Source organism: Thamnophis sirtalis, unplaced genomic scaffold (assembly GCF_051295495.1).
Source record: "Thamnophis sirtalis isolate CommonGarterSnake01/CBP01778 unplaced genomic scaffold, rThaSir2_p1.2 scaffold_12, whole genome shotgun sequence".
NCBI classification, from domain to species: domain Eukaryota; kingdom Metazoa; phylum Chordata; class Lepidosauria; order Squamata; family Natricidae; genus Thamnophis; species Thamnophis sirtalis.
The window spans coordinates 25280871-25300991 of record NW_028261392.1 but is presented as its reverse complement, the minus strand read 5'-3'; the positions used below and the strand labels follow the sequence as shown (position 1 = coordinate 25300991).

At 39.4% G+C, this 20121-nt stretch overlaps 1 protein-coding gene across 1 annotated transcript in view; it reads left to right on the top strand.

Annotated features, from left to right (window-relative positions):
* Positions 1-20121, top strand: part of CLYBL (citramalyl-CoA lyase) — a 193137-nt gene continuing 173016 nt past the window's right edge. Inside the window, exon 1 of the mRNA XM_014072615.2 lies at positions 1-80. Coding sequence (XP_013928090.2) covers positions 10-80 — 71 coding nt within the window. The 5' untranslated portion in view covers positions 1-9. The remainder of the gene's footprint in view (positions 81-20121) is intronic.

Here is a 20121-nt window from a genome sequence, read left to right as displayed (position 1 = left end):
AAGACGGGAATGATGGCGTCTGCGGGGATGGGGCTACGGCGGCTCCTGGTGGCCGGTTCGAAAGCGAGCAGGAGGCGAGTGTGAGTGTCGTGGTGGAGGGGATTGCGCGTGCGCTTTCCGAGAACGGCACGGGAGGCGGCGGGCTTTCTTCCCCGTTGTCCTCTCCCCCACTTTCCGTTGCCACTTTTTAAAGCCAACTCCAAGGCAGCTGATTCCTGATGTTGCGGAGGTGCTCGGGATAGTTTTTGCCGCCCCTTTAAAATTGTGGCAGTGCACAACATCCTTAAGCTGGGTGGACTTCGACTCCCAGAATTCCCCAGAGCTAGCATGGGAGTCGAAGTCCATCCAACTTAAAAGGGCTGAGGCTGAGAAAGCCTCGAATGTAATAATTCCGTCTCTTCCCATCTTGACTGATTTTGCAATAGCTGAGGAGCATCCAGCCTGGTTTGTCCTTGGAGGGGAAACCCATCTGGAAGCCCGTGGCTTTAGAATTAGATTGGGAAGTCAAGACTGGGAAGAAGATAGTGGAGGATGAGTTCCACACAGCTGCCAAGAAAGCCAGTCCTTTCATGTTGCATATCCTTGAATCACCCGGAACTTTTCAACTAGTGGGGGCACTTTATCTTAAAATCATTGTGTAGAGATTATTTAAAGATGATCAACTGATCCCTCTAGTTATCTTCGGGTTGTTATTATTATGGTATAATCTTTATTGTCATTGTACTTAAATACAACAAAATTGGTTGTTTATATATATTATTTTTATTATAATAATATAGTAATATTATATTATTATTATTATATACTTTATTCATTAAACATGAAACTCAGCCAACTGAACATTCAAAAATGCATTACAAATACCATTGACTGGTGCTAATAGTTGATATGGTTTGCTGCCAGCGTCCTAGGTATCAACCAAGTACCTTCTTAAAATATAAGATGTTCCAGGTAGCGCAGTTATTTGCAGTTCCGCTGGTGTTATTGCAAGAAGCTGCAATTTGTTGATGTATCTTGTAAAATTCTTGGACATGGTACCAAGTGCCCCGATGGCAAAGGGTATCACTGTTACATGCTTCATCCATAGCTGCTGCTGCTGCTATTATTATTATTATTATTATTATTATTATTATTATTATTATTATTATCATATTTGTCAAGCATATATAAGATAACAGATATAAGTATAAACATGATTATGAATACAGGAAATGGGTATGAATAAGTGGGAACAGTAGGTATGTTGGGGCACTTATGCATGGCCCTTACAGACCTCTTAGGAATGGGGTGAGGTCAACAGTTAGACAGTCTCAGGTTAAACTTTTGGAGGTTTAGGGAAGAAACCACAGAGTCAAGTAGAGCATTCCAGGCGTTGACCACTCTGTTGCTGAAGTCATATTTTCTGCAATGGAGTTTGGAGCGGTTTACCTTAAGTTTGTAACTATTGTGTGCTCATGTATTATTGCAGTTGAAGCTGACGTAGTCATTGATAGGAAGAACGTTGTAGCAGATACTTTTGTGTACTACGCTCAGGTCAGACCGAAGGCGGCGTAGTTCTAAGTTGTCTAAGCCCAAAATTTCAAGCCTGGTGGTGTAAGGTATTCTGTTGTGAGCAGAGGAGTGAAGGACTCTTCTCATGAAATATCTCTCAACTCGCTCGATTGTATTAATGTCTAATATGCACTGTGGGTTCCAGACAGATGAGCTGTATTTGAGAATAGATCTAGCAAAGGTTTTATATGCTGTAATTTGCAATACAATATTACCGGAGAAGAAGCTTCGCAAGATTAAGTTAACAACTCTTAATACCTTTTTGGCAATTCTATTACAGTGATCTCTGGCACTTAGATTATTAAAAATGAGTACTCCCATGTCCTTGATAGAGTGAGGGTCATTCACGAGGTCATATCCGTCCAGCTTTTAATTGGTTGTCTGATTTTTTTTTGCCAATGTGTAAGACATTATTAGTATTGTCATTATTGTGCTTTGGAGTCAGTGTTGACTTCTGATAACTTCGTAGATAAGTCCCTGCAATTTTCTTGGCAAGGTTTTCTGGAAGTTGTTTGCCATTGCCCAAGGTCACACATCTGGCTTAATGCCTAAAGTGGGGCTGGAACTCTTGATCTCCCAGGCTCTAGCCTTGTACTTTAACCACTATACCACTCTGGCTCTGCAATTTTTGGGATTGTAGATCCCATAAACTTTGGAAAGCATGGTTTTAGCTTGAGGAAAGTGGGATGAAGAATGACAAGAGTTGTCCCTGCTTACTTAGAAGTGAGATACTGCGATACAGATGAGAGAAATAATAATAGTAATAAAAGTACATGCTGCCTGACTCCCAATGACTCTGGGCAGTTTACAATTGCTAAAAACATTTAAAAGCAAAGAGCAGCTGGGCATAAGTGGCAGGGAATTTGATTTCTAGGGAACAGAGAAGCAGAGAGAATTGCATTGTTACGGCAGATCCTGACAAAATCAGTGGCTTGCTCAGTGAGATAGGACTTTTGACAAACTAAGCGGTGGCATTTGCACCTCTCTGTCCTTCCTGATGTGTTAATGGGAGAAAGAGAATTATTTTTTTCTTTCACAAATGTCCTTCATTTAAATTAAGGCAGTCAGTATCCTACATGATGGGTTCTTAGCATGAGCATGCCGGTTGGGGAATTCTGGAAGTTGAAGTCCATACAGCTTAAAGTTGCCAAAGTTGAGAAACACCACAGTGGAGAGTCCAGCTGCCTTGGAATCTGCTGGTGCTGAGCTATTTTACACAGATTTGCTGATGTGACACCTGACTTCAGCCTTTTTTTTTAATGGAGACATTCTGTCTAATGTCCGTTAGGCTGATCTTTGCAATTGGAAATAAGCACTTTTGACAGACTTCATTTTGCTCTTTTGTAATTTCTGTTATAGGCAAAGATAAATGGTGGGGACAAAAAAGATTTCAATTTTACCCAGGACTCTCCTTACCTTAACTAATCAACTGACCCTGAAAAAACTTTTATATTGAGTGCCTCTTATCTGTGAGTTGCTTTTTCCGAACACTAGATGGCACCAATGTAATGAATGCTGAAATTCTGTATATTAAGACCAATTAATCAGAGTGAGAGAAAAAATTCTTGTCTTGCAATATTTTAGCAAACACAATTTTTAACAAATCTAAAATATAAATGACTAGTAATATTGTCTCTTTCAAAATGTTGCCAATTACCTTGTAATATGTAAATTGAGTAATCTCTTGTTTTTTTGTTTTAATTGGAAAATTAATTGAAAAAAATGTTCTAATTGGAAAAAAGGAATCTCAATACACCAAAAGTTATTTGAGTAAAATATTGTTTCTATAAGATTTTAGATTTTTGAACTTTTCATCTAAGTTGCTCTTATTCCAGGCCTGTGTCAACTATTTTTGAATGTTTTGCTTTTATATTGTTTGTATTGCTTTGCTTAAGCTTTTAATTAAACCATTTGCATTTGCTGAAAATGAAATTGATACTTAGTCGCTAATTGTTTCAGCATCACCCAAATGTTAGCATGAACCAAATTTGGTCTTAAGAAAATTGGTTTTAAAGAATGGACTCAATTGTCAGTTTCTTAAGTATCTTGCTTGTTAATGAATTGTGACTGGCTTGGACATAAAACCAGAAACTAGAATCAGTTTCTGCCATTTGCACTGAGTGCTAGAAGATATATTGTTGATTGTTCTGCTGTGATATCATATTGGAAAGTGGTGAGAATGGGAAGACAGTATAATGCTAAAAATATAATTACCTGAACAAGGCTGAACTTCGTGTCCTCCTGTGGCTTGCAGTGTTGGGTGTGCTAATTTAAACAGACCATTCTTAGCCCACTCATAAAGTTCTGAGGATTTTTATGGTGGATAATTTGATGTTTGAGGGTTGATGGAAAACTAGTTACGTTTTAACACTAGAAAAATCTTTTCTTAGATTGTAAAATGCTTTCCTTAAGATTGAAGATAGTGAAGTTCTTTTGTTGCAAATTGAGAATTTATTTCTGTATTTTTATTATTATTATTATTTTTATAAACAACTCAAGATGGTGAACGTATCTAATATTCCTTCTATTTTCCCCACCACCACAACAACCCTGTGAGGTCAGCTGAGCTGAGTTGGCTTTCATGCCTAAGGTGGGAGTACTAGACCATATAAATTTAATAAATAAATAAATAAATAAATAAATAAATAAATAAATAATAAATAAATAAATAAATAAATAAATAAATAAATAAATAAATAAATAAATAAATAACCTTCCTGATGCCTTAATAGCAATAGCATATACCACTTTGCAGCCCTCTCTAAGTGGCTTTACAGAGTCAGCCTCTTGCCCCTAACAGTTTGGGTCCTCATTTTACCCACCTCGGAAGGATGGAAGGCTGAGTCAACCTTGAGCCTGGTGGGATTTGAACTGCCAAATTGCAGGCAGCTGGCAGTCAGCAGAAGTAGCCTGCAGTACTGCACTCTAACCACTGCACCACCATGGCTCAACTACCAGACCAGCTACAGGTAGTAGTACTTGATTAAGGAATGCCCTTTTTAACAACCATTTAACATTACGACCATCCTGTAAAAATAGTCTTAGTGGTCCTCACATTTAAAACCTTCCCAATGTCCTGTGGTCACCTGATTGCCATTTGCAAGTTTCACAGCTGACTTCTGAAAACAAAAGTCAATGGAAAAGCTGATAGTTGCACTCCCATGTTGTCTCACTTAATGAGAGGAGTGGAACTGATGTAAATCCAGCACAGTTACATGTATTGCTTAATGATTGTTGTTTAGTGACAGATTTGCCAATCCCAATTGTGGTCATTTAGTAACGACTGTATTCTGATAAGCAGATAGCCTGCTTTTTAAGTGATTCTCATTAAGTCTGATTCCAGAATATAGTCTTTGAATAATTCCTATAATGGTTGGTGGGTGAGGGTCGTTAGAAACAAGTGATGAAGTGTGGTTATGACATCATGGAGCAAAACCTGTGATTTGTGTCAGATGTTGGGATGTAAGTACATAAGCAGACATGACATCTGTATCCCCAGGCCACTGTTTTGATATAATCAATTTGCAGCAGATGGTTTGACTGGGGTGGGTGGAAGTAAATCTGACCATTCCTCTGTCTCCCTCTGCCCCCTTCTTTACTTTCTCCAACCCGGTGCTCTTCAGTTGCATTACAGCTCTCATCATTTTCAGGAAAAGAAAAATGGTTATTTGGCAAATTCTACTGTTGAATCACTGTCTCTCTCCTCCTAAGAAGTAGGAGAATGGAGTTAAGGGAAGCTTTTCTTGAACAAAAATAGGATAAAGGTAAAGGTTCCCCTAGCACATATGTGCTAGTCATTCCCGACTCATCTCCATTTCAAAGCCAAAGAGCCAGAGCTGTCCGAAGACATCTTCGTGGTCGTGGCCAGCATGACTAAACGCCAAAGGCGCATGGAATGCTGTTACCTTCCCACCAAAGGTGGTTCCTATTTTTCTACTTGCATTTTTACATGCTTTTGAACTGCTAGATTGGTAGAAGCTGGGACAAGTAACGGGAGCTCATTCAGTTATGCGGCGCTAAGGATTCAAACCGCCAAACTGCTGACCTTTCTGATTGACAAGCTCTGTGTCTTAGCCACTGAGCCACCACATCCCTTAAAAATAGGATACCACATAGTTATATCCATGAGATTTATTTTCATAATCCTGGGAGGACTTTTTGAGTTCTTTATTTCTGCTTCATACATATATATATATATATAAACATAAACCGATTGTTATAGAAATAAGTGTCTTGCTTCTTGGTAAAATGACTGTTTACTCTGAAGTCTCTTACACAGTTAAAAAAAAAAAACAAGACAAGAAATTCAGAAGCCTGGGACAGGCCAAGCCTGCTTTATAAAATATAGGATGCCAGTTGTAGTTAAACATTTTAAGAGAGACGGTTTATCCTGAGTTTTCAGGTGACCTAATTTCCCCTGGTACTGTACATTTAGGTTTTTTTACATCTGCACCTAATTTGTAAAACAGACTTAATGAGAAACTTCAAATAGTTTAAACATCAAGGACAATGATGGCAAAGTTTTAGAGGTCCAGTAATCTGTCCATGTTGGTCATTGAAACGTGATCCCAGCTGGATATAATTAAGGACAGATGTCATTCCAAGACTTGAAAATGAGGGCTTTACAGTTGATGCTAGCAAGCTACTAGGCTGGTGGTTATTACTCTTTATTTGCTGTGCAAGAGTAGAGCTATTAATGTCACTTAATGTGGATAAAGTTTTCAAAAAATGATAAATCTGCATCTCCTCAAAATGGCTTATAAAGGGTTTAAGGTAAAGGTAAAGGTTCCCCTCGCACATATGTGCTAGTTGTTCCTGACACTAGTGGGCGGTGCTCATCTCAAAGCTGAAGAGCCAGTGCTGCCTGAAGACGTCACCGTGGTCATGTAGCTGACATGACGAAACGTCGAAGGTGCACAGAACACTGTTACCTTCCCACCAAAGGTGATTCCTATTTTTCTACTTGCATTTTACATGCTTTCAAACGGATAGGTTGACAGAAGCTGGGACAAGTAACAGGAGCTCACTCCGTTACGTGGCGCTAGGGATTGAACCGCCGAACTGCCGACCTTTCTGATCGACAAGCTCAGCGTCTTAGCCACTGATTCACAGTGAATGTTAAAAGATGATTTTATGGATTGTTGGAATGTCGAATAAAGTTACTGGAACTGAAAAAAAGGGAATGAGCAGCATATCATGAAAATACAGGTAATCCTCAACTGATAACCACATTGGAGCCCAAAATTTCTGTTGCTAAGCAAGACAGTTGTTAAGTAAGTTTACTTCCTTTTACAAACTTTCTTGCCACAGTTGTTAAGCAAATCATTGCATTTAATACGGTTTGTTAAGTGGATGGGACTTCCTCCTTGACTTTGCTTGTCAGAAGGTTGTAAATAATGATCACATGACCCCAGAATACTGCTACTGATCTGAATTTTGATCATGTGACCATGGGGATGCTGCATTGGTTGTAACTCTAAAAAACAGCCATAAATCACCTTTGCTGTTATAACTTTGAACAGTCACTAAATGAACTATTATAAGTCAAGGACTATCTGTATTTCACCGGCTTCTCTTTTTATTTGAGGGTATCCAGTTGCTGATTTTTAAGTAAAAACAAAAGCTCATTAGTAGTATTATAGGCATGTCACAAGTCATTAGCTTTGAAATATTTACATTCCTCAAAGAGTTTTGCGATTAAGAACATTGTTCCAAAGAGCTCTTCACCTAAATGAAAAGTTTCAAGGGTTGCTTGTACAGAGCAATTGAAATGATTTCATTTGTTCTTCGGGTTTTCAGTATTATGCACATATGAAAGGGTAAATATCTTTTGTGTTGAAATGCTTCCCCTGAGTTTTAAAGCAAGTAGATCTGAAAAAGGGGGGAAGCCACCTTATCTTTGTGCTGAATAGTTTAATGAGTTCTTTCCTTGAAGATGATAGGCCTGATCTGTTTTCACTTCTGGATAATTTTGTTATCTGATGTAGCTCCCATTCTAGTGACTTTGGGGCTCAGGACTTAATTTTGAGAAAATTCGTGGCAGTACTCAAGAAGTGGATAGGAAAATTCCCCATCCCTGGGAAATTTAAAGGAACAAAGTTGAACTTCCCTATTGCTTCTCCAGGGAGCTTGTTTCAGGATGATATTAAAAATATAGGTAAAGGTAAAGGTTCCTCTCACACATATGTTGTAGTCATTCCTGACTCTAGGGGACCATTTCAAAGCCGAAGAGCCAGTGCTGTCTGAAGACATCTCCATGGTCATGTGGCCGACATGACTAAACGCCGAAGGTGCACGGAATACTGTTACCACCAAAGGTGGTTCGTATATTCTACTTGCATTTTTACATGCTAGGTTGGTAGAAACTGGGGTAAGTAACAGGGGCTCACTCCGTTACGCGGCACTAGGGATTCGAACTGCTGAACTGCCGACCTTTCTGATCAACAAGCTCAGTGTCTTAGCCACGTCCCTCAATTAACAATATAGTGGGCCTCTTTATATGAGCTCTTTAGGGACATTGAGAATTTGGGTCTAGTGGTTCCAGAGGTGGGTTCCTACCAGTTCGCACCTATTCGGTAGAACCGGTTCGTCAAAGCTACCGAACCGGTTAGAAGAGGTTCCACCAGTGGACCCGGAAAGCAGGCCACACCTACAGAAGAGGTTCCAAACTTTTTTGAAACCCACCACTGAGTGGTTCCCTATTTTATCAGATGCTGAAAGGTGTTATTTGCAACCCAAGACTGCCTACCAGAAAGCAATTCAGGTTTGCAAATTTAAATTCTATCCTTGCAGGGGTCCAAACTTGTATAGCTTTTATTAGCTATAAATGATGCAGTGTGCAGCTTTTAAGGAAAACAGGAGAAACTGGGAAACATCTGCCTGCTTAAAGTAAACAGCATTTCCCTTTATTCCAGTATCTTTGATGATACAACAGTGGCTTTCATGAAAAATGCATATAAAACTCTGAGCTGCAATGTTGTGAGGTATTTCAGCATGATCTTGTTCCAGTGGAGTTAAATCATATTTCCTTGAAAGTTTTCCAGGTAATTCAACAATGGGATATATTTTGTTCACAATGAAAAGCAGGGTATAAATTAGTTGCAGTAATAAATAACCTGTAATCATGGCTTACAAACGTTTGTTTTGGAATCACAAACAGCAAGATGTTATTTCTAGAATAGTTTTCCACATTCTAATTTGGTCTTATTTCCTTCATCTTCTCAAGAAGCCATTGTAGTTTGAGAAGTACTAAAGTGGTTTTAGTAACAGATTTCTCATTCAGCAAGCAGGAATATGAACCTAATATCTAAGCCGGTAGCCATAATTCATCTGTTGGTGTATTTTTCATTGGTCTGCACACACACACACACACACACACACACACACACACACACACACACACACCCAACCAACCAACCAACCAACCAACCAGCCAGCCAGCAATAGAATTATTAGGGAGTAAAATTACATGAAACTTCCCATCTTATTCCCAATATCACATGGTCCTACAAATGGTTTGGCTTCCACAACTTTTTCAAGTACAGACAGTCTTCGATTTACTACAACGGCACTGAAAAAAGTGACTTATGGCCATTTTTCATACTTATGACCCTTGCAGCACCCCCAAGGTCGCATGATCAAAATGCAGACGCTTGGAAGCTGACTCATATTTATGACGGTTGCAGTCTTCTGAGGTCATGTGATTGTCTTTTGGGAACTTCTGACAAGCAAAGTCAATGGGGAAGCCAGATTCACTTAACAACTGTGTTACACAGTTAGTAACTTAACAACTGCAATGATACACTTAACAACCGGGGCGAGAATGGTTGTAAAATGGGGCAAAATTCCTGTTAAAAATGTCTCACTGAGCAACAGAAATTTTGGGCTCCATTATGGTCATACGTTGAGGACTCCTTCCTCAACTCAGGGCTACAATGGAGCCTGCCCGTTGTGATCAGAAGCCATGCCAGTTCTTATGTAAAACACCCATGTGACCACGGGGGATTTGGCCCACGGGGCCGTCCTGGTCTACCAAATGTGAAGAGGAAAGATTGGGCTACTGTGGCCCAGTCTACCCAGTGCAAAGAGGAAACATGCCAGCAGTTTGGGGAGTGGTGTCAAGCTGGCCATGCCCATCCAGTTGGCCATGCCCCCCATCCACGAAGTCAACCACAGCCCTGATACGTCCCTCAATGGAATTGAATTTGACATCCGCTCCTGTAGGCAAATACAATGCAAAGCATATTCCCTGTTCCTATAATTAGTTTATCAATTACTGCTTCATTCCTACAACCAGCTCTGCATGCGAAGCCCTTGGATCATTCCAAATGTTTGTCTATGTTTCCTTTTAGAGTCAAAGCGACACTCGGAGTTGCAGTACAGAAATGTTTTTATTCCAGTAGGATATGGATAGAGACTTTTCAACCTGAGCTTCTTCCCATAGCTGGCTTTTGATCTCTCGAATAAATGTAAACTTCTCCAGTTGAATTTGACTTCTGGGGATATGGTGGACAATTTATGGGTAGCCAAATGGGGTGGGAGGGGTTGTCTTTGCTTTACCATTTTCCAGAATGCTTTAAATAATAACCAAACCTCTACCCAAGGATTTGACATTTTACATTCTGAAACTACTTACTTTGCAGTAAGCCCAAAGATGGCTTGTTTGATTCTGGCCTAAAATATTTTGCAGCCTCACTTGTGTCAATCATTGTTTATCCTTTGGCATATAGCAGTGATGGCAAACCTTTTTTGGCTCGCGTGCCAAAAGCGGGAGGACCACAGGAGGGTCATGCATGGGTGTGCCCATGGGTTTCTTTTAATGTTGTACGCCGCCCTGAGTCCTTGGGAGAAGGGCGGTATATAAATCGAAAAATCTAAACCTAAATCCATAATGCTATGCGCACGAACCCAGCGCGCATGCGTGACCAGCACTTCCCCCGTTTTTGGCATGCTTTTTTCACCCTCCCCAAGCTCCAGAGGCTTATAGGAGCCGGGGGGGGCGAAAACAGCCTCCCCCACCTCCGGAGGTCCTCCAGAGGCTTCAGGAGCTTCTCTGAAGCCTCCGGAGCACAAAAAACTAGCCCTATGGGCAAACTGGAAAATCAGGAACAGACTTCCAGTTTGTTTGTAGGCCAGTTTTAGCCCTCTGAAGCCTTCAGGGGCCTTCTGAAGCCTTCGGGAGGCTTCCCTGAAGGCTCCAATCCTGAACTTCTGGTTTGCGCATAGGGGCGGTTTTTCACGCTACGGAGGCTTCAAGGAAGCCTCCAGAGGGCAAAAAAGTGGCCAAAAGAAGGCCGAAGCTAGCCGGCACACTGGAGCTGACAGGGCAATGCCTCACGGGCCCTAAAAAATGGCTCTGCGTGCCATAGGTTCGCCATCACAGGCATATAGCATCCATACTGTCAGCTTCAGTGGGTTTTTTGTTTGCTATTTGTAGTATTCTCATTCTGTAGGCATCATTAATGTAGCTGATTTTATATTTTATTCTTAGAGACACAAGAGTACATGGATCTCTTACAAAGTTTAAGGAAAACACGCACATATAATTCGGCTTGCATGTCAAATGCTTTAACATTTCTCAATAGTGCGGTACCTACTGTAGATGTTGTATTTTATATATACCAGGTCCTCATATATTGAGCAAGAGGTCTGATAATATTACACTCTAGGTCCCCAGACAAAGAAAGCAAGCAAGAAAATTAATCTTGGGAAGGATTTGAAACATACTGTTCCTGCTTTACTTCCATCTGGAATATAAAAATATTCCTTTCTTCGTAAGACTTTTGTGCAAAGACAGAAGCCTCTTTTTATGTTGAAAGTTATTAGAGTCCTTTTGATGTGCTCTGTGTGAATACACACGTATGCTCACATGAGTGTATTTTTTTATTTTAGAGAACTACCTGTTTGGTTCAGCCTGTAATAGCAAAATCTGTCTGAGCTCTTTTCTATACCCAAAACAGCAAATCTGAAGACTGGCATGGCATAATGCATGTCATTTCTGGTTTTGCTTAGAAGCGAAATCAAAGGATTTCTGAATAATGGTGTTTAAAATTAAAGTGCACGGGAGTATTTCTCTATTTTTCCTTCTTCTTACTTTTTAAAGGCAGCAAGTAAGAGCTCTCCATTCTGTTGTTTGTGTGCTGTGCTGTCGCCCAATTATCCATCTCCTTGCAGAAAACGTTTCATAAACTTGCTGCCTTTGGTGAGGCCTATGGATGCTATTCTTTCATGAGAAGCTAACAGGCCTGAACTCTCCATACAGGATTGAGACGATCATCGGCCTCTGCGGTAGGAAGGGCCGTCCAATTACCAAGTATCATTAATAGGCTTTGATGCAGAGTAGGTGGCATTAGAATGGACATAAAAGTTCTGGCTGGCCAGAGTCATTTTTCCACAGGTATGGATAAAACAAGACTGCATCGCAGTTGCATCTGCAGCTCAACCTTTTCTGTCTGTCACTGAAAGCCGAAAAGCTTGAAACGGCTGGATGCTGATCATCACTCCCTTTGTGTCCTCTGAAACCCAGCACCATTTAAATTCATTGGGAGTCTTCCTGCTCGGCAGATATTGCAAAGCTTGGCTATACAGGCTACATTTTTAATAGTCAGTGGAAATGCCAACTTACACCCCATTCACAACAAACATGAAAGTCTGGAACGTGATGCCCACCCCTAATTGGCAAGAAGTTCAATATGTTTAAGAAGCCTTTGTTTTTCCTGTTTGCTTTTGGAAAAACATGGGCCTAATCACGAGAGGCGTAAACCAGTCTGCGATTTTCTTACAGAACATTGAGCCTCTCTCCCCCCACCACCCCACCCCATACATTCACTGGTTGTTGAGCTCTTTGAGAATATTTTGTCTTTTGAAGCATCCAAAAAATATTATTGCGGTGCGAAGCAGCAGTGCAAAAGACAGATTACCATTAATTACCACAAAGCATTAATTCTGTGGGACTTAATTTAGCATTAAACTAAAGAGGGAAGTGATGTGGGTGATATGAACCATTTATGGGGGGGAAAAAGGTTGTTATTATTATATTCCTTTGAGATTAGGTAAAAATGGAAATTCAGTAGTGTGGGCCTATCAATAAACATGGCGCCACTTTGATTTTTCCAAGCCTCACTTTCTTCTCTAGCAGTCTTGAAAAGAGACAGTTTGGGATTTAGTGAAACATTTGGTATTCTGTTTGGTGTAGTGGTTAAGCCCTCAGGTTAGAAACCTGGCAACCGTGAGTGCCTTAGGCAGAAAGCCAACTGCGTGACTTTGGGCCAATCAATTTCTCTCAGCCCTAGGAAGGAGGCAATGGCAAACCTCTTCTGAGAAATCTTGCCAAGAAAACTGCAGGACTTTCCAGGGAGTCTTTGAGAATGAAGCACGATTGAATAGAAAAAATAAAAAGAAAAAATAAAGACTCTATCTTTAAATTCTTGATATAGTTTTTAAAAAATAGAGGAGGTCTATAGCAAATGACTATGGCCCTAGTTCTGGATTTTGCAAGATTGAGTATGAAATGTCGCATTGCTTTTTCATACCTACCCTTAAGCAACCTTGAATAAGCTTTCCATCTGACACATTTTAGATGTGTGGACTTAAAACTCCTATAATTCCTAGAAAGCATAAGGAAAAGATTTCTTGATTAGTATTTGCCTAAGATGCATATATTGTTCTAGTTCTTATATTGGCACATATACATTTCATCCAGACTCAATAGTCTACTGATACTTTGTGTGATTTTATTTCTTTACACACACACACACACACACTCCATAATTAACATAGTTTATGACACTTTTTCCATGCTGATTTTCTAGGCAATTGTGATTAGGTTGCACATTATGTCAGTTCTTGGATCTATATATAATTGATCTTGTCGTTTTGACTAATAAAATACTATAATAAAGTACTTTTTTCAAAGAAGCCTTTAGAAAGTCTGCTAGTAATTGCACCGGGTGCCAGATTTTAATTACTGTTGGCATTTCTGTGTGTATTGCTGGCAATGGAACCAGTCTTACTGAAAAAAGGCATAAATTTTGACATTGGCAATATGGGAGCTCAGCGTAAGAGACTGTAAGCCGGGTACTGTTCTGCTTTAATGTACCGATTAAAATATTCAGTGTTAAGTGCAAAACTGTGCTAATCTCAGGCTTCAGTTGTGTAATGATTCAGATTGTTAGAAAGCAGCATATGTAATAGCTTCAAATAAGGATTTTAAGAGGAAAAAAAATAGGATGCTACATCGTAAGAAATATGGTTGGCATCTACCAGGTTTTCCATTAAGTTCCAGGTCACAGACAAATAAAGGAAGCATGTTAAGGGAGGGGGGAAAATCCCCTTTTAAAAAATAATTAGGGAGATGTCTGTTTTGTTCACCAGATGGAAAATCAGTACTTGTGGGTGGTCTGTGCTGGATGGGGCATCTCACAATTGGCAGAAGTATGCCTTTAACTTTTAAAGTCCTGGGACAAAATGGAAAAGTAATTGACTGCTGAAAACACTCCTTTTCTGGATACATTTCAGTCTTTTTATACTTAAAGGCTGGTGGAGTTTCTGTCATTTCTCATATGAATTCCCTGACTTCCAGTTCTTTCATTCACGCCTGGCTTTTTATTTCGTGAGATTGATTAGGAAGCAGTTTGGCTCAAGTCTTTGAGATCCAAAGATTTATAATGGCTGCCCACACATTCAACTTTGGGCCTCTTTGAAGCAGCTTTACAAGCCTCCACTCTAGGTTACTTTTGCAAAGTATTTCAGAAGACATAACTTGTCTTATATTCTTATGAGGAATAAAACAATATTTCAGCAGATATATTCAATATATACATATAATTGTAAAATTATGGAAATAGACCTGTGTTAATCAAAATTTAGAATAAAGCTCGGGATTACAAAGAGTTTTAAAGCTGTGCTTGTTTAATGAAAAGCTGCTGTATATGTGAATTTTATACATTTGTAATACCTATTTTTCAGAGTATAAGACGCACCCTTTTCCCTCAAAAAAGAGGCTGAAAATCTAGATGCATCTTATACACTGAATACAACAGTTTTTTGCCTCGCTAAACCCCGCCCCTTCACCAAAATGGCCTTGCAGAGCCTTTAGGAGCTTTCAGAGTGCTCCTGGGGGCTGGGGAGAGCAGAAATGAGTGAAAAACAGGCTGTTTTAAACCTCCTAAATGCTATGCATGTTCTTTCTTTGACAAAAAAGGGCCCATTTTAGCAAAAAATGGGTCATTTTTTGCTCATTTTGGGGGTAGCCCACCCCTAGGAGTACTCTACAAGCCTCTTAAAGGCTATGTCTGCCCTTTTTTGGAAAAATTAATGGGCCTGTTTTCATAAAAAACAGGCCGTTTTTGGGAGGTCTGCAGAGTGCAAACACTTTATTTTTAATTTGCCTCTTCAAAACCTTGGTGCATCTTATACTTCTAAAAATACGGTATTGCCTTTTTCCCCATTAAAGAATGGCTAATCAAGTGAAGAGCCAATGATCTTAAATATATTTAAGGTCTGCAGGATCTAATCTAATCTGGTGAGTCACCAGGACCAGATGTTTTAGCCTTCCAAGCTTTCAGACTTGTGTTAGAGTCCATCCTCGGGGAACTTCTCTCGCACCAGAATGTTCACCATGTTTGAAGTCTCTTTTGCTTTGTCTTCTCCAGTTGGAAATTCCAATTATTTGTTCTGTAGGATTGAATTTAGAAAATAAGACAGTTAAACAACAGCTGTCTCATTCAAACTGCTTCCAGGACTAAAAAACAAAACAAAACTAATTTCTCCCACACTTCATCATATCAGTATAGAGAATATGAATAAATCAGTAATATGAAAGTAGTCCTGGGGTCAAGAATAATAATAACGAGTAAAGCAATGTTCTCAAACGTTATACCCTCTGTGTATCAAACTACAGTACAACTCCCATAAGATTTGGACATTATAAACATCTGTCTGACCGAGGATGACTGCCCTAAGGGAAATTCTTCATGGGATTGCCTTGTCCTATGAATCAGTGCTGCCATATACTGGATTGCATCGATTATACATTGTCCTGAGGCTGGGGAATCAGTGATTCTCTCTATCTTCCTAAACTATAAATCCCAGCATTTCTTTCCATTGTTGGACCTGCTTGATGTGGTAATTCATGTCAGACTTGATGATAATAAAGACAATGAAACAGGGATAAAAGATAACATTTTCTTAAACATCTAGAAACAAATAAAGTTATAACTACTGTAGAAGCCAGCACAAGTTTTGTTAAAAACCGATCATACCAAACCAATCTTACTTCATTCTTTGGTAAAGTAACTAAATTAGTAGACCAGTGAAATGCTGTGGACATAGTATTCTTAAATTTCAGTAAAGCATTCGACAAAGTAGGCCACAATCTACTTTTTGGTAAACTAGAAAAATGTGGGATAGACAGCATCACCACCTGATGGATTTGTAGCTGGCTGATAAAACATACTCAACAAGTAGTCCTTAATGGTACTACATTGAAGGAATTAAGCAGTGGGGTACCACAAGGTTCCACCTTAGGCCCAGTGCTCTTCAATATTTCATAAAAGAGTTATATAAGGTAATAGAAGGTAATAGAAACTCATCAAATTTGCAGAAGATATTAAGCTGGCAGGAATAGCCAACACCCCAGAAGACAAGCTCAGCATCCAAAATTATGTTGACAGACTTGAACAATGGGGCCCATCAAGCCAGGTTTTACACTTGGGCAGGAAAAACCAAAGGTACAAGTACAAATTAGGAAAAACCTGGCTCAAAAACTGTAAATAGAAGAGGGACCTTGGACTCCTAGTGGACGATCACTTAAATATGTATTAGCCAGCAGTGTGCTAATACAATCGCTTGGTTGAATAAACAAAGGCATAGAATCAAAATCTTAGTAAACCATACCTGGAAATCTTTCTGTTCCTGGTGTTCCGGTAAGACAGGGGATCCTACCAAGGTCACAATACCTCAGCTTCTTGAGTTTCTGCAGGATGGGTTGGACAAAGGGTTAGCACCCAATACCATCTGGAGGCAGGTGGCAGCCATATCATCTGTTTTGACATGTGGGGGTTCCCCTTCCCTCTCTCAGCTCTCTACGGTGCACCGCTTTCTTAAAGGGGCCTCCAATGTTAGACCTCCTGCAGTCCACAGGTACCCATCCTGGGATTTGACTAAGGTACTTAACGCCTGGCAGATGCCAGATCCCTATGTGCCTGTCTAGGTGACGAAGATTGGATAAGAATATCATCAAGATAAGCCTGAATTCTAATAGGCACCTCCTGTAGTGCTGCGACTAATGACGCTAACACTTTTGTAAATACTCGGGGTGCTGATGACAGTCCAAAGGGGAGGGCAGTGTATTGGAAATGCTGCCATAGATATGAAAAAAGTAGAAACTGTGGCGTGACAAAATAGGAATATGGAGGTATGTCTCCGTTAAGTCAAGTGAAGTTAAAAAAATCACTCTCTCATGGAACCCAAAATGGTATACAGAGGACAAGAAACAATGGATGGAAACTAATCAAGGAGAGAAACAACCTGGAATTGAGGAGAGACTTCCTAACAGTGAGAACAATTCACCAGTGAAGCAGCTTAACTTCAGAAGCTGTGGGTGCTTCATCACTGGAAGTTTTTAAGAACAACTTGTTTGAAATGGTATAAGGTCTGATAACTGAAAACATGAGGGTTTTTGTCATTGTCTTCTTCCTAGATGGTTCCTCCCCCCCCTTTTTTTTTTAAATTTCCCAGACTGGTCCATATCTCTGGCATTTTGAAATGATTTCCATCTAAGAACTAAGATGGGTCAAAACCCTGCTTAGTTTCCAAGATGCAATGTTTAGTTCATGTTTGTGTTGCCATAGCCATAACATGTGCATATCCCTACATTGGTGACATCTTTGACTGAAAGCCCCCTGATAAACTTAGCATTTCCTAATCTGGTGCTCTCTAGAGCAGGGGTCCCCAACCTTTTGGACCCCAGGGACCACTAAATTCATAATTTTAAATCCTGTGGACCACTAATATAATCTACCTAATGACTGGGTGGATCGGGTTGGCTAAGTGATCATGTGTCTGGGTGGGCTTGACAACTTGATGTCACTCATGTTGAGGGGCACCTCACCAGCATCTACTCACCCTATCCTCTCAGCCACTCCTCGCCTGCCTGCCGAGAAAGAGGCTCAGTAGAAGCACCTCACTTAGGACTATGAGCATAGGCTTTCCAAACAGAAGGAAGACCTGCGGGAGTGCACGGCTAGTACCGGTGCCTGGAGGCTCAGCGGGCTGAGATGTTCAGCCAGTTCCAAGCCATGATACAGTCTCATTGGAATGAGATCCTCCGGCTCTTTTCACCAGCGGCGCTTCCCTCTAGCCTTCACCAAAGCCCCATACCAGGGGGCTGAAGCAGACCTCAGGTCGGAATTTCTGCCCCCCTCTCACCCGCAAAAAAAGACCCCAAAGTGGGAGATTGTCTGCAGTAACACAAGCATTCATTGCACGTATCTGGCCCAGGTGTCATAGTTTGAGGACCCCTGATTTAGTGAAATATAAAAAACCAAATAATTTTTCTGCAGACCACCAAAATTTTCTCATGGTCCACCAGTGGTCCATGGACCACCAGTTGGTGACCACTGGTATAGAGGTATTGGATCAAGGACTCGCAGACTTTCCAGTCTTTGGTCCCTAGTTTGAAGATCTGCTTATTGCCTTAGCTGGAGAAAGCTAGCTTAACCTTTTCAATCATGAAACAGACCAAGATTTGTCTTGTAAGGTAGGTGTTAATGTATTTGTTTATGGTTGCTGTGTTTAATGTAATCATTGAAATTTGAATTTTTTAATCAAAATCAGGCTGTGCTGAAATACTTTGTCAATAAAATTAAATAATAAAAATATTTAATTTGCTATTCTGTGCCGTTCTAAAAATGTAATTGGTCTTACTACCAAATAAAAATAACCAGTAAAAAAAATACTAGGGAAACTATTTCTGTTATGTGGAAGAAAAATATTAATTAACAAAGCATTTGTAAGTGTTCTTAGAGAAGATCTATTGAAATTATTTCCACCAATCGTAAGTCATAATATTTTTGCTAGAAATAGAAAATACCTTTCAAGATCTGCCCTAATGTTTTTTAAGGAAATTATATAATAGAGAGGAAGAGAAAAGATTTGCAAATTGGTAGCTGATTCATATTTAACTTTTGATCCTTATTTATGTATTTGTGTCTACTAAAGGTTTCTTGTATTAATATATACAAAAACTTACTTCATTTTTAATGTTTTGCCAAAGCACTATGTATTAAAAAATAAAACAGCTAATATTTTATTTCTGTTTTGAACTGAAGTCTTCAAATCAAGAAAGAATATAATGTAGCATCCAGGTCAAGGAGCAATATTTCTGATTCCTTCCATCTCAACTATACTTCATTTATTAAAAATGCAATTATTTGATGGTTCCATATTCTCTCACTCTTTCCCTGTTTTCTCCCCTTTCATTCCCCCTCCCAATATCACAGATGCTTCACAGTCTGTCCTCCTTCCTTCTGGGCACAGCATACGGATTTTTTCAAAATAAAACTCAATTTTTTGATGTGTGTGTTGTACTATTAAAAGCATAATTTAGACACTCATGATGGTTCACTACCAGCAAAAGACAATGGTATGCTTGGAAGTAACCAAGACTGTGAAAATGTTATTTAACAACTTTTACAAGACACAGAACAAAAAAAAAAACATTTTGTGCTTTTTTTTTTAACAAGAAGCAACTCTGGATTTACTGTTACATTACCTTCCCCCCCCCCAAAAAAAGTAGGTATGAATGTAGTTAAATTAAAATAGAGATTAGATTTAAATGAAAATCTGTGGTCTCCATGGGAGAAGGAAAACTAGTAAAATGTAAAAACATAAGGCATAAAATGCAAGCAACAATTCTTAGAAAAAGTAGACTATAGAGGAAATGGATAAATAATTCACCAAACCTCAAAAACAGAAGAAAGTGGAATATTAAGAAACACTAAACTGATTGGTTCAGACTGATAGTGGAGCATATTTCTTGCACACACTATCTTTGTGTTACCTTGTGTACTATGTCTCTTTGTATTATATTCTATAAGCCAAGAAGTCTTCAATTAAGGGTCCTCTGTGACATCTCCACTGAAAAACTATTTAGATTTAGGAAGGATGTTAAACCATAATTTGATTTCTGAAGGTTCTAACTTGTTCCAAATATAAGAGAAATGTAAGCAAACCACATCATGTGGTTTAATATACTACATGAAAAATATTGACTCTTTTATTCTGTATTTTAAAATAGAATTTGGAGGTCTTCTAGTCCAATCTTATGACCAGAACATATCAGTCCAGAGAAATGGCTGTCCAAATTTTGTTAGAAAATCTTGAATGATATAACAGCCACAACTCCAGGCTATTTCTACTGCTTAACAGCATTTATGTTCAGGATATTCTTAATTTAAGGATGGATCTCTCTGTAATGCTTCTACCACTGGTTTTTGTCCTACATTTGGGCACCATGGAGAATAATCCACATTAACTTCTCTGTGACAAACCTTCAAATATTGTAAGACT